The sequence below is a fragment of the Rhipicephalus microplus genome, chromosome 8 (assembly GCF_043290135.1).
Source record: "Rhipicephalus microplus isolate Deutch F79 chromosome 8, USDA_Rmic, whole genome shotgun sequence".
Lineage (NCBI taxonomy): Eukaryota > Metazoa > Arthropoda > Arachnida > Ixodida > Ixodidae > Rhipicephalus > Rhipicephalus microplus.
In genome coordinates this window covers 25,993,778-26,008,973 of record NC_134707.1, presented here as the reverse complement: position 1 = coordinate 26,008,973, position 15,196 = coordinate 25,993,778, and the positions used below count along the sequence as shown (strand labels likewise).

The 15,196-nt window shown below is 45.5% G+C and overlaps 2 protein-coding genes across 6 annotated transcripts in view; one reads left to right on the top strand and one right to left on the bottom strand.

Annotated features, from left to right (window-relative positions):
* Ehbp1 (Eps15 homology domain containing protein-binding protein 1) overlaps positions 1–5,312 on the bottom strand; it is a 73,770-nt gene extending 68,458 nt beyond the window's left edge. For all 4 annotated transcript variants that reach the window (XM_075871347.1, XM_075871349.1, XM_075871348.1 and 1 more), the window contains exon 1: positions 5,108–5,312. The gene's annotated coding sequence lies outside the window, so the exon portion shown is untranslated. The remainder of the gene's footprint in view (positions 1–5,107) is intronic.
* A 279-nt stretch (positions 5,313–5,591) lies between these two features.
* Positions 5,592–15,196, top strand: LOC119164299 (uncharacterized). 2 transcript variants are annotated; one of them, XM_037416459.2, is made up of 10 exons: positions 5,592–5,726; positions 6,442–6,640; positions 8,660–8,912; positions 9,457–9,525; positions 10,649–10,863; positions 11,519–11,702; positions 12,396–12,757; positions 13,292–13,427; positions 13,731–13,935; positions 14,815–15,196. In XM_037416459.2, the coding sequence occupies exons 2-10, from the start codon at positions 6,470–6,472 to the stop codon at positions 14,930–14,932; spliced, it is 1,713 nt and encodes a 570-aa protein (XP_037272356.2). In that variant the 5' UTR covers positions 5,592–5,726; positions 6,442–6,469; the 3' UTR covers positions 14,933–15,196. The 2 variants fall into 2 exon arrangements, with proteins under 2 accessions (XP_037272356.2, XP_037272357.2); XM_037416460.2 differs by lacking the exons at positions 5,592–5,726; positions 6,442–6,640 and adding an exon at positions 7,142–7,244.

Here is a 15,196-nt window from a genome sequence, read left to right as displayed (position 1 = left end):
AAGACAAGAAACTGTCTGGCGCACGGTAAATAAAAAAACCAACCCGCTGCCGCTTTCTGAGCTTCTTCAAATACGCCCTCTGTCTTCATGTCGCAACACTATGCAGCTGCGCACCTGTGCACTACGTGGCTGTGTACCTACACTGGTGCATGTAGCTGTGCACTACATGGTTGTGTACCAACACAGGTCACATAAGTGTGAACCTATGCAGCTGTGCTGTGCACCTACATAGCTGTGCACGTAGCTATGTAATACATAGCTTTACACTACGTGGCTGCGTTCCTGCATTGGTGCACGTAGCTATGCACCTACATAGCCGTGCATCTACATAGGTGTTCTTTAATGTAGCTTTATATTCAGTTCATGCAGTGGCTTAGGATGACGAATCATGGCAGAGCCGTTTTAATGGATGGGCAGCTTTGAACCGCCCTCTTATTTAAAACTCACATAACGAGGCCAGCTAACATTCAGGCAAATAAAAGCGGTGCAGTGCTGTCTACTGTTGCGCAGAACACAAGAGCTGCCCCCTTTTTTCTACACAGTGATGGGTTAGAGAGGTTTGCTGAATCGAGATGTGACAAAAGTGACAGAGTCCTATGGTTACGAGCGTAACATGAATGAGCATTCAAACAAATAAATGAATACAAAAGAACCTTGTTATTTCGTTTTTGAAAATGAAGGTAAGAAAGGATCTGTATGAGAAGATGTAAAGTCCAGATTTGCTAAATCATTGAGCAGCTCACTTGATAATGATGGCATGAGAAACTAACCAGGCTTTTGGAACATTTTTGCACAAGAAAAATTCTATGAAACAAAAATGTATCAATTAGGCTATACTAAAATACATGAATAGAATATTCGCGGTTTGCTTGATTTAACTGACAGGTGGCATTCTCGACAGTAGCATCACAGTAGCAACATACTCATATTCCATCAGAAAAAATTGTTTGGTGTATAAACAACTACACCCAAATACTTTTCACTGTCAGGTGCATACCAGTCCAACTCTTAGTTGGCGCCAAATTCGAGTGAATACTTTTACAAAGGTGGCCTGCACAAATCGGACACCCATCAACAGGCTCTGTTGCACACTCTATGTGTGGGAACTGACAATGAACAAAAACATTTAGCCCAGAAGAAGATAAAGAGGGATAATGTTACAGAGAAAATACAATTACTGTCTTCTCAACTTTGTCCCAACCCTCTCCTTCTTTTCTTTTTACCTAGAATCTCTCACGATTGTGATGTTATTAACATTGAATCACATTTAAATAGGCACTGAGACTAAATTTCTGAAGCCGAGTTTAGTCTAGCATACAAATCTCCTGCATACAGAGATGCCTCAGAGCAAGTGTGTGAACCTTAAAAAATCAGAAGCGAACTTAGGTAAGCTGGTTGGTACGATTAAGACATGAACAAACAGCACTGGACACACGATGATGAGAGAGCATCAGCACTTTCATCGCTCATTCTCTCGCTGTCCGGTGTCACGCACTGTTTGTTTCATGTCTTAGCTCAGTGAATGTCGAGTGGATATTTTATACAGACATTAAAGTCGATTTTTACAAAGCGCACCAATTGACAACGGCACTGGCATGATGACGTCAGGCAACAGTGTCAATTTTGGCAACTTCACATGATAGGGCGGCCAGCTGTGATCACGTCAGGTGCCCAGAAGCATGTGTTCGGGAGATAGTTGGTTAGACGCATTGCGTAAACTGAAACTGTGCTTGGGATGAGACACCAGAGTAGAAGGAGACAGAAAAAACAAGACTGCAGTTTGTTTTGCCTGCTTATACTCTGGTGTCTTGTCCCAAGCACAGTTTTAGATGAGATGGAGTAAAAAAAACCCACAAGGAGTTTAGAAGCAAAATGAGCAAAAAACCGCCAGGCCTATGCAGAACATGCAGCACAGTCAGAGCGAAAGCTGAAACAGCAGACTTTCTAGAGCATTTTCTAAGCATTCTTTGGGTAACTGCTACAAGCAAACAAATTTGCACAGTACCTGCCACGCCACAAATCATTATAGTGTTTGTGTAGCAGGTAGGCATTCATTACACCACACCTTGTCAATCTTCAAGGAAGCGTGGTACTTGTTAAACACTTGCAAAGAAGTTTCTGCAATTTTTCAATGCTGGTGCCTGATGACAATGAGGAATTATGCCTGGGGCTGGAATAATGGGTTGGTGCACTCGACAACCCACTTTTTGCGATTTCCATTGTGATACCAGGTTGTTTCTTTGCTGTTATATAATGCTTTATCAATCAGGTAAACACATTCCTTTGCTGACATGAAGCCTACCTAGGGTCTGTTTGCAATGAAGTTTCAAGCATCAGCGTGGCTCCGTGGTAGAATACAAGACTGGCACTGAGAAGACCCAGGTTCAAATCTTTCTGTGCCGAACACAACCCTTGTGATCCCCAAACAGCTTTTGCTTTAAAATGGTCATATGAGCATTGACAATGGAGCAGACATGAAAACGTTACAGTACCTTACATTGTGAGAAACTTGAACGATGCCGTGACATCAGGGTACAGTAGGAACAGAAACTAGCTTTTAAAAATATGTTGCCATTCTACCACCTTACCAACAAGTTCCCTAGGGTTTTCAGGGCTTTGACTTTTATGTGCCAAAAAGAATGACAAGTGAAAATTTTTGCATCAGTACACGCTTTTAAAAAAAGTCGCAGCAAAGACACACAAGTTTGTAGCCCTACATATTTTCTTGCTTTTTTTTTTTTAATCCTTTGAAGTATATTGTTTATCTTCCAATGTACTTCTTATCACCCAACCCGTGACATACTCCAGACGGCTACCCGAGGCAAGTTTTATTTTTCGGTCGACCGCTCACGAAAAGATTAAAACTGTCAAATGCTGACAGTGGAGAGAATGAAACTGTCACATTTTTATTCCTACTGTACAGATACTTTTTGTCACTTATACCTAAGCATGATGATGTATTAGCTCAGCTCAGCCCCACATGTGTTCTTTTTATGATTGTCACATTTGGTAACAGAAAAGTATTAGTATAACAGTTTTTTTTTTTTTTGAAGAAAAAAAAAAGCACCTCCAAGTTATTCCAAGCTCTGATGCCTATTTCTAAATCTGCACTAACTCTTTCACATCTTTGTCTCTCATGAAATAGTCTCAGTTATATTGACATTTAATGACAGAGAAATGCTTATATCTTGACTTGATAATGAAGTGAGCATCAATATACCAGACCAGACATCATCAACGCTGTCTGTCGTGACGATCCGGCAAAATTTGATGATGCTGCCATAACTTCATGCAAGGTTGGTGTGGAAATGCTACAGCTGGTTTCAGTGACACAGTTGTGATGTTAGGAGGACATAGAGTCTGCCAACATGTGAACTAATAAAATTGAAGTTGGTTTTGAATGCCAGAACAATATGTCATCGGCATTCTTATGATGGGGCCGAATTTACTGACATCATCCTAATTTGAAACTAAAGTTGCTTTCCAAACGTTACACCTTGCGTCATCGAAAATGGTGCAAGAGTGTGGCATTACAAATTTTCCAATATCTTATTTTGATGGTGAATGCGGTTTCGAAACGACAGCCCTGGCAACGTAGACATTGTCTCGAAGTCTCGATGCAACAAGACTTTTTCAACAACGTATGAATATGAAAGAAATGTGACCGTGAAACATCTGTCCGTGAGCAATTAACAGTTTTCGCAATGTCGCAGCACAACATTATTTATTGACATCACATTATTTGATACTAAAGTTTCTTCTTACAAGTCACAGCTGGCCATGTTTCAAACGTAAGTCGTTCCTTTCAGTTGCAAATTAAAGCTCAGATAAATAAAGTACTTGCAAGACCGAATGCGTAAGCAATAACACATCAGCAAAAATCACTGAAAATTAAAAAAAAAAAGCTGTGAGATAACCATTGTACTTTGGCACACACTGAGCTCACTACTAGCTGTCATAGTGCAAACACGCATGAGTCGCCACAATCACACAAGCATTGCAGATCTTGCCACAAGAAACTGATTAATTGTAATCATAATATGGCGACACAACACCGAGATATGCTAACACAATGCAAATGGCAACACACATTAAACAAAACAACGTGCTTAATATTTATAGCACGCATAGAGATCTACAGTATATTATTATTGACAAGCGAAACCTAAAGCAAGCATAGTCGATTTTCATCGGTAAAAATACAGTCTAACTATATGGCCCTAGAAAACTGTTTGCACACCCGCGCGAGATGTATTATCGATTGACATGTCATCATTCTGTGACACTTGTCACGTGCGCTTATTGCAGTTTCGTTTAGCCAACCACAGATCAAGTAACTAACTCACACGCAATCACAATCAAGCTCGCATCACGCGCGAAAAAACACATGCCGCGACCTACCACATGTCGAGCTACGACCAGCGCAGAAAAAAAAAACAAAAAAAAAACTCCGAAACCCGCGTGACGAGCGAATGTCAGATCGTGACCGCATCGGCGACCAAGTGTTGTTGACTGGCAGCAGCTTGTGAGCTCTGCAGACCGTGTCACGAGGCGTTTTGGTTACGGGATACTCGGCACCGAGATGCGTTACGAAGACGAGCGACATTCGCGCGCTGTGTTCTCTGTCTTACACTTCTTAAAAAGGAACCTAGAATATCCGTTTCCGCAAGCGATGCAAGCCATATCAGACATGCACACTGCGAGTCGGACAAAACGGAACGCGAAGAGAAACATATTCGCGCCGTTTTAATTCCGACGTGGGTCAAGGTTTCCGTTCGCCGATATCTCGCGATAGGCGCGTTTCATCAGACTGAATTTTTTTCTTAATCGCAAGGCGTCGTCGCGAAGGCGAAACCACGATCATAATGCGCCCGACTAAACCGCTACATCAGAAGAAAGCCCGTCGCGGGGTTTTTATTTGTTTTTTTGCGTCCCTTCGGCGACAGATCGACGCCGTAGGGAGCAGCAAAAAAAAAAAAAAAGAGAGAGAGAGAGACAACGCATTTCGCGTCGTTTGTGTGGGTGGGCTATCTGCGTGTCTAAATAGGCAGGAAACTGAATGAGCGCTTCTACGAGAGGGGCCAAGTTCGATCTTGTAAACGCTTACTCGCATCACCGGGGATCGTCAACAGATCGCCATCCTCCGCTGGGGCGACGTCGGAATGCTTGCCCTCACTGGGTCGTCCGCTAGCTCGGCGTTTCGGGACGGGCAACACCTTGAGATGAAGGAGCACATTCACTAATCAAGAAAACCCGATGAAGAAACACACACAGTCCACACACAACACTGGAACCCGCCTTGCACGGTGTCGTCACTCCGCGGCTATTTTGAGAACTGGCAGAAGGAGACGACAGCGCCGCTTCGGCAAAGTTTCAAACTATTTAGACGTTGAAACAGTTCCTGCAACTATAAAAAGTATAAAACAACCTAATATATTTTTTCATTGTAATTTCACAAAAAAATTGCAAAATATTTTTTATGGCAGTTGTGAATATTACTAAAGTGACGTTCTTGGTTTACTTGTTGTGACTTCTGATTGGTTTCGTATCAGCATTTCAAGTGACTAGCATCCACCTAGCGTCTGCTGTCAAAGGCCTTCCCATAATTCACCACGCCGGAAAGAAACAAGTGTGGTGGAATCGTTCGTTTTAAACCCAATATAACGTCGTCGTTACTATCTGAGTTACGAATATGCGATTGCGCTAACACCGAGGCTTTCGCCAAGGTGAGCGGCTTTCAACGCTTGTCAAAGGTGTGCGTAAGCTGTGCGTAAATTCGACCTGCGACGACGCGCGCGAACATAGCAGACGAGCATGACAGACGATGGCGTCGTTTTGTATTGGTAGCCGTTAGCAGAAATGTTTCTAAAGTGCGCTAGCACGGGATGTATGACGGTCCGTTAGCTCATGAGAGTAAAGAAGCACTCGGGTCAGCTGTTTGTTGCAGTCGTGCATGCTTGCTGTACTCGGGCGCGGTGTTCCTGTCGCAGTTTGTTTTTCTGTGTCGACTGCTAGCTAGCGCTGCTCTGGCGCACACAGCGCTTCATCGTTCGTGTCGAGCGCATCGGCGATCGTCGCCGAAGCGACGTTCACAAAGGTCCAAGCCGCTCCACATTTGATAAGTCTTGGAAAAATAAGCGATCGTGAATGCTTCATCGCTAATCGCAAGTTCGAGTTGGGGGGCCCCCAAAGCGGGCCTTAGGCCTAGACTCTCGGTTTCTAGGCCTAAAATTTCGTGCAGAAGACATGGCGCGTCTGCATCAATCGTCGCGCAGTCTGACTCGCCAGCTGATGCATTGTGCCGCTGTCGCTTGCCTGCGCGCTCGGCGTCAGTGCGCGGATACGCTGTTTTCTGTCAACTTATGACATGTTAAAGTGACATGTTTCGGCCGTGCTGCGAACATTTTCGCAAGTCTCAGTTACGTTTTTTTATTGTTTCAGAACGCACACACAAGGCGCGGTGTGCGCTATGATTCCCAGCACTGCGCGGAAGGCCGTCAACGGCGCCGGAGACGTCGAGATGGCCGAAGAAGAGTCTAAAAAGAACTTCGGCCCTGTGCCGCTTTTGACAATGCTCGCCGAAGTGGCCTCGGCGGAGCTGGAAAGCGACGCTGTGCTGGGAAAAGACTCGGCTCCTAAGGTGGGTGCCTCCTGGCGCGCGGTCTTGCAGACGAAAGTGGGAGCGTGCGCTTTCCGACGCTGTGCCGCGCGCGCCTGTGTCTTCTGTGTCGCGCAAGTGTGCGTGGCCTCTCTTTTATTTTTGTTTCGCCATCTCGCTGAGCGGCAGTCGTAGTTCTGTCCCGTCAGCCAGGGGCGCGATATGCGAGCGCGTCAAGCCGTACGCCATGAAAAACGAATTATTCAATTTCTAACGGGCCAGTATGGCCGCCGGCGGAAGCAGGTAGCGCCGCCTCACGTCACACAGTCGGGTTCACTCGGAATAGCTTTCACCCGCTTTCGCGACTACTTATATTGTGAAATTGTCGATTAAAAAATAAAGAAGGGGGGGCGAGGAGAATAGTGGTATAGAGTCAAAAAACAAATTACAAAGTGGTCTCCTCGGGGCAGAAGTGCTGAAGTTCCTCAACCTCACATTTGTCCATACGTTATAGCCGTGAGAAATCATTGCATAGACAACTAGAATGCCTACATCCTTACGGCTTCTGGATCAGGCACCTGCAACTTTCAAAAAAATGTTCATTCGTTTTTAGAACTGTTACAAGATGCCAGCCTTGTTCTAAATAGTGTGTACAGCCTTGTATGCAAGTTCACTTGTATCACTCAAATCCTAATAGCTTTGACATATATTCGGAAAATTTCTTGCTTCTTGTTTGGAGCAAATATTTGATGCATGGAAACAACTTGCCTGAAAAAATTTCTTGTGATTTCTACCGTTAATAATTGCGAATAAGTTTTACTGTCACATGCAGATGCTGTGCCTTTGTATGTTTTAGGAAAACTAGCTGCAAAATTTTCTTGCCAGTACTGCGTTGAATGACTGGCATCAAATTTTAGACTATGTTGTCTTAGTAGGAAACTCCATCATAAATGCAATGTGTGCTGATAGTCCAAAGTTTTCGCGATAATGTGGATGTTGCGTCAAACATCTAAAATGCTCGGGAAACTGAGTTTACCCCTATTTCGTTCAATACAGAGCGTTAAAAGTGGGGATGGCCAGGACTGAACGTGGTGAAATTCTCGTTGCTAATACAGAGTTGTAGCTTGTCTGCAAACTTAATGGTGACTGCAGAATATCGTTTACCGAGAGCCTAATAGACGTCATATGCCAGGGTGGTGGTTGCACCAAGACACCTGCAAAGAGCAGCAAACACAAACTCATGACGTATATGGTTACTGGCCAAGTTCACGGCTATGTCGTGAGATGCTCTGTCAGGCACTCAGTTGTGCAGCATACACTTTAAAAATGTTTTTACATATCTTCTATGCTGTGTTAGCTGCTATTTTTGATATGTATGTGTCCATGCTAATCTATCTTACAAGTGATCCTGCCTTCAAAATTTTGAGTCAGTGCTTCTTTGAAGGGCTTTGGTGGTACAAAATTTAGTTGTGGTGTTGCAGTCGTGCGGGAATCTTGAACGAACATGACCATGAGGATTTTGCGAAATGGTGCCCCAATAGCGGAGTTGCACAGGTTTGATGACTGAAATGCAGCCCTAGCTCGTTTCGTTATTTCCTTCCTTGTACTACACATCCACTGGCACTCCTGGCCGAGTCTTCCTCCTCGCTATGCGGGAAGGACGAGTAGCGAACACACATAACTGTAAGCAAACAAAGAGGCTCTTTTCGTTGCTGACACTATTAGGCACGAGTGGTCACGTCGCAGTCAGTACTGACGATACTGTAATGCCGTAAGAGGGTAAATGCGTATCTTTATTATTATTTATTTTATTTTGTGGCACAGCGCACCTGCAACACGTGGTGCTGCCACGTGCAGCACTGCTAGTTATGATACCGCTCCGAACTCAATGTCTGTATTTACTCGAAATTTTAAAAAAACATATCTGAGTTGCTTTGTGGCTGTTTAATGCACCGTGATGTAATTATTGTCGTCTATACAACAAACATCATTTTTCGCTTGTCATAGAGGATAGTCTTTTGGTGCACAACATCACCCACAACAGCGCGCCTTTTATTTTAGGCGCGCAAGTCGGCGCAGCAAGCGGACGCGCTCGTGTTGGACCAAATCCGCATCCTCTCGGACCGAGTGCTCCTGGAGAGTTTCTCAGAGTTTACGAGCAACGAGATGCGGCGCACCTTCAGCTATCGCTGCTACCTCATGCCCAGCGCGTGCGCTGAGACCTTCTCCAGTTTCGGCAATGAGCACAAGGCCCGCAGCCAGATGAAGTCGCACCTCCTGTCTCACATCGCTGAGCTTCTGGCCGAAGCTAACGGTGAGGGAGCCTCCTGCTCTATCTGCAAGATTGTAGAATGTCTCATCTATCATATCTTGTTTGAGACAAAAAGAAGTGTGGCTTTCTATGCTAACACAAAAGACAAACACTATTTTTCTCACTTAGTAGATTATAAGCCAATAACACTGGCAAATTGAGTCTCATTTTGAGCAAGAAGATTAAGCCCCCAGAATGTCACTTAGGCAGCGTGCTGCTACATAAGAAAGAGAATGGTACTTGAAAATAATGGTAATGGTGATTGGTATTTAAGTAGCACAACCCTCTCACTTGTTGTTTTGCCTAGTGTTCGGACTCATTACCATTACGAACGACACATTCAAACTCGCCCAACTAGCAATGCTGCCATGTCACCCCTTTGGAAAAAGGTCTTCTTGATTGGCACACGGAACTTGCATAAAAAAAAATAAAACCAACAGCTTTTGCAAGTCAGCATGTGCGCAGTGCTGGTCTCCGTGCTGGAAGCTCTCGCCCTGAAGCAGCCGGCTTGTCCCTTGACCCTCGCGAAATGTTTTATCTCGTGCAGCACCTGGACGACAGGGCAAGCCGCCGTTCATGGCGGAACCCCTGCAGGCCCGAAAGCGGCGCCTCCAAGGTGAGTTGATCACTTTGAAACCCCTGGACAGCAGTGAAAATGAACTATGCAAGAAAGTGAAATCTGAAAGAAAAAAAAAAATAGAGGGGGGGGAACTGGGGCCACTTGATTCAAGTGATGTATTAGTGGAATCCAATATCTCTGGTAACTAACCAGAGGTCTTGAATGCCAAAGTAGCTGAACCATTTGCTTAGGCCGATAGCAATAAAAAAAATGAATAATTACCGCTCCCTCCAGTTTTTGTGAAAAGTGCTCCTATAGGTGAACCCCTCGCGATTTGAAACCATTTTCTGTCTTCTATCTGTTCCTGTGTGAAGCTAGAAAACTCAAACCTCAGGTAGAAGTCCGCCTAATCTTCTACAGATGGCACAAGATGTAGTTAGAAAACGCACGCTTGAATCATCTGCGAAATAACCTGTCTAGCGGTGCCCGACAGCGGACCGCTGTGGCTGTGTTGCGTTGTCGGGCAGGGGCCGTCAACGAACCGAAAGGGTCAAGCCATTTGTTGTATGCAACTAAATCAGCCAGATTAGGAGTTCGACGCACGCTGCATTCAAATGGTGTCAGGGTTCACTCCACGCTGGGCGCCAGTAAAATGCTGCCCTTCGCCCTGCTTCACCGCTTCGATCGATGCCTTCAAAATATGGATTTAAAAAGACCTATAAGTAGCAACTGTGCATATGCAATTCCAGCTGGCCACGCCTCCTGCTCCTATGTTATGTGACAAGGAGTGTGGACCTTGTGGTCTTAAAGGTCACAGACTGCAGTGCCAGCACTAGAACACGCATGCGCTTGCTTCCGTTTTCCGTGCGCTTCATAAATATTAGACGCTTCCAGCCAGAAACTAAATGCAGGTGTGTGTAGAAAGTCATCATCGCAATCAGCCTGACTACGCCCACTGCAGGACAAAGACCCCTCCCATGTAAAAAATAGGAAGCGCAAGCTTCAAAGCTTGAAGGGTACTAAACCTAATAGTATCTTCCCACTCTGCCCCTGTGTCTCTGAAATGTTCACCTCTAAAAAATATCCGGGGAAAACTCTGGACTTAGTTCGATTTCCAGTTTCGTCACTATGTATGTTGCATGAAACGCATCTCGTCATTGTTTTTTTCCCTTTGTTGTAGAAAGCGAGGGTACCGGCCGGAAGCGTAAAAGGCCCCAGCCCAAGCAGCTGTCGGCAGTGAGCAAAAACGAGCGGCGAACAAATGGCACCGCGACGGCCCCGCACACTCCTCCTCCCCCCAAAACAGTCATCAAGAAAAGTCTGGCCCGAGTGAAAAGCCAAGCCAAGTCGTCCCTGGTGAAGCCGGAAGGCAAAAATGGTCGGCCCATGCTCAAGGTCAGTGTAGTTCACGTGCGCATCGGCTGGGTCTTACAACTTATTGTAGATGGCTAGATAGCAGTCTGCAGTTAATATTAAAACCCAGCCAGCGCTTTGACTTTAAGTGCTTTTGAATATTTTTATGCAGTGCACCAAAGTTTCTCGATATGCTGTTTGTAAACTATTACAAAAACTTCCCGATTCACCAATAGTGGCTGTTCAGTTCAACATTCAATTTCGATTAGCTCCTAATAAATTTTTAAGTATTCGGGCACTTCTATAAAATGTATAATTTCAATATGTTCCAGATGATGTTCCCATTCTTGCAACGAAAGTAAACTAGCAGGGTCACTTTTCAAACTAGACATAATCTAATGTGGCTGTATTACTGTGCATTTTGAAATTAAATGTTGTATTTTAATGAATGCCTCAGTTCATCCCTGATTACTATAAATTACTGTCAATTTAAATATAACTATATGTAATTACATTTAAATGTTCTCATTTCACCACTCATTGCTTTTCAGTGTCTAATTTAATGTTCAGTACTGGTCTTGTGTGATGTCATGTGATATTTTTATCACTTGTCCCATCAATGTCGATGGTACTCACTTGATGTGGCATATAAGGCATTCCCTTTAATAAGTCTCACTTTCAATATTTGTTTCTGTAGGTAGCGGTGAAGTCCTTGACGACGCCCAGCAATAAGGTCAAGGCCCCGTCCGTGGCCAACAAGCTCCACAGTGCACCACCGGTCAAGGAGGACAAGCCACCGCGCATCCTCACCGAAACCTGGGAGGCACACGTGGTCAGGCGGGACCACAGCTACTGGGGGCCCGGCTGCCCGCTTGCAGTGGGTGAGTTGGGTAGGGAAGGGGTCTGGCCGCTCTGTAGGCTAAGCTCTCCTCCTATGCGGGCCTTTCTGGCCTCCATGTGATGCCAAGAAGTTAAATCTTTGATGGGTAGCGCAAACAATGCTGTGATCAGTGAAGCTAGAACCTATGACTTCCAGTTAGTCTGCAAGCAGCTGTCTGTGCTCCTTGCTGTCCGTCGTGTTGCTCGCATGCGCCGCTTCCCCTCAGAATACGCTCTTCTCCGCATTTCCGCCAGCCTCGCACAGACCACACGTGCACCTTCGTGCACTTAGTAAGAGGGCGAAGCACTTTTCGGAGAGGATACTGATGGAGTGCAGCGAAGGAAAAAAGTGAAAGGAGCAATCTCCACATTTCAATAATCAGACGAGTCTAACTCCGCTATTAGGGCGCGGCTTCAAGATATTCTCATGTCCTTGTGTTCGTTGTACACTCGCACAAAACTTTCCCACCAGAACCGAATTTCGACCTTAGGTGGTTTAAAGGCCCTTTAATGTTAACGTGACCATGTAACAGCACCTGATCTGGAATTGCGTCAGTTACAATCAGAAGCTCCCGTGTGACACTGGCGTAAGATAATTATCATCTATAAGTTCTGATAGATTGTTTTTCTTTTTGGTAAAAACTTGTCGTCACAGCTTGCGTGTAATCTCATGAGCATTGCTTGAATCCCCGCAGACTCCGACAGCGAGCTGGAAGAGCTGTGCGGGGACTGCGTCGAGCGGCGCCCTGTCATCCCGAGCCAGTCCGTGATCGCCACGCCCGCCTTTCCCTACGTGTACGTGCCGCTGCTGCCCAACACGTCGTCAATCATCGAGATCACCACTCCTGGGGGCGGCTATGTGAAACGGCGTACCCTGAGCCCTATGCTCCCGTCTTCAGATGATGACGATGATGATGAAGACGAGGATGACGACGAGGAAGAGGAGGAGCAGCGGAGCAAACAGCCGCAGTTGCAACATCCCGCGGCTAAGGGCCGTGCCCGACTGCCAGGCCGGAGAGGAGTTGCTGTGCAGGTCGCCGAGACCAGTCTCGAAAGGGTAAGCGGGTGTTTTGCTGTGGGTCTGTGAAACTTCTCATTATGCCTGTTTGCAGCATCAGGAACAGGTGTGTGCCACAGAAAGCAAGCAATCCAAGTTGGAATTCTCAACACGGCTAGTGAAGCCAAGTTGAGGAAGATACCAATTGCTTCGACCCTAATTAAGTCTAAATAAGTGCGCATTAGGATGAAGTTGTGCGATCGAAGCAAGCCCACCCAAGATGCTTAAGTTTCTTATGGCCAGATTTTACTAATTAAGCCTAATTAACTGTAGTTTGTCAATAAAACCTAAATAATTCCACTTTGCTAATTAAGATTGGTAATTATAGCTAAGATTTAACTAGCCGGGGCTCGCTGAAAGACCAACAGCCCCACTATGACTCTGATTTGCTCTTCCACTGCGTGCTGCTCACTTCGTCTTTTTTTGAAGGGTGGGGGTTCCAGGCGCGGCCAATGATCAACCTGTCGCCAATTGTCTTCCACATCTCTTGCGGCTGCTGACAGTCTCGCGTTCGTGCTTTTTCTTTTATTGCAGAAAGTGGCACTGAAGCACATCAAGGCCCTGCGGAACAAGCGGCGCGACGAGCGGGGCCCCTTGGTGTGCAAGATCTGCAAGACCAAGGTGTTTACGGCCCAGGCCACCCTCATGTACCACTATCGCAGCCATGCCGGTAAGGGCTGTCGTCTTTTCTGTCATTTCTTCCAGTGATGCATATATCACACATAGGGTTGTGTAGGCTTGTGCTACTATTCAAATGATTAGAATATTTGAAGGAATAATGCTTCGAATGAAGTTTGAATTATTGAAAATTTGGAATGATTCAAAACGATCGAACATGTAAAGGTGGTTCGCTGTAGTGGAGGGATGCTAATTTGTGAAAGCACCTGTTCAGGGGAAATACGCAGCTGGTGTAACTTCGGCGCTCACTCGGCATTGACGAGTCCCATCTTTTTTGGCTACTTCTCGCTGACAGGCATCAAGCCTTTCAACTGCAAGATCTGCGAGGCGACCTTCACGCGGCAACACAGCCTCAACTACCACATGCTGATTCACAACAACAAGAGCCGCTTCGAGTGCGAGGACTGCGGCCGCCACTTCCGGCACCCGAGCCACTTCAAAGAGCATCTGCGCCGGCACACAGGCGAGACGCCTTACCAGTGCACCGATTGCAACCAAAAGTGGGTGTGCTTTATCTAGAAGTACTTTAGAGGTTTCTATAAAGGTCTCATAAGAAAATAATACACTCGAATGTCATTAAAACAAAGATTATTGAAGACTATTCTTCATTCACTTCGATATAACCGATATTTTGCTATATCCAGGTTCGTTATATCGAGGTTTGAGTGCATACAATGGTGGCCCTGTAGAAAGTGCTTTGGGCCTTGGGTATACTGACACGAAATTTCAGTTATTTTCTTGTGCTGAATGAAAGACCAAGCGTTTAAGGGTCTAGAGGTTGTACTAGAGAGCATGAGTACGAGGACAAATAGTAAAAGAACAGGTAGTAACCGCGGAGCTGAACAACGAAACACAATGGTGTAGAGCTCATTTGGCACGATTCTCAGATTATGCGTGGTAGTGTACCAGCATCCCTCAAGAGAAAAGTACTATTTAACAGCTGCATCTTACCAGTACTTACCTAGAAGCAGAAACTTGGAGGCTTACGGAAAATGTTCTGTTTGGTCTTATGGGAGCCGTGAAAAGAAAATGATAGGTGTAACCTTTGAGTGACAAAAAGAGAGTAGAATGGGTCAGGGTACTAACGTGTGTTAGGAACACCTTAGTCCAAATTAAGAAAACGGCAATGCATGTAGTGCAAAGGCAAGATAACCTCTGGTCGTCAAGAATAACGAACTGAATTTCGTTAGAAGGGAAGCGCGAGGGGGAGGTATAAAGTTGGGCAGGCTGATGAGATTAGGAAGTCTGCGGGAATAACGTGGCCGCATGTTGCTCGGGGCAGGGTTGATTGGCGAAACATGAGAGGCTTTTCCTTCGCGGCGGTCGTAGTCAGGCCGATGATGAACTAACACACAATTATTTATTTCTTTTGGCCTCAGGTTCAAGACGCGCAACACGTACAAGAGGCACCTAAAGACCCGGCACGGGAAGATCTTGACAGCCCAGGGAATCCTCTCAGTCGGCGAGTCTCGGCCGACGAGTCCAGCGCCGACGTGAAACAGGCTGTTTCCGCTCCACTCCCTTTGTACAGACCACTTCCCTTCACACAACAATGAACCGACTCAAATCCCGATGCTTTCACATTGGCCCTTTTTGTACAGCTGGCCTCCTTTGTAAAATAAAGAAATACTGTACTCTTATGTCCATACAAAAACAATGAACCGACTCAAATCCCGATGCTTTCACATTGGCCCTTTTTGTACAGCTGGCCTCCTTTGTAAAATAAAGAAATACTGTACTCTTATGTCCATACAAAAACAA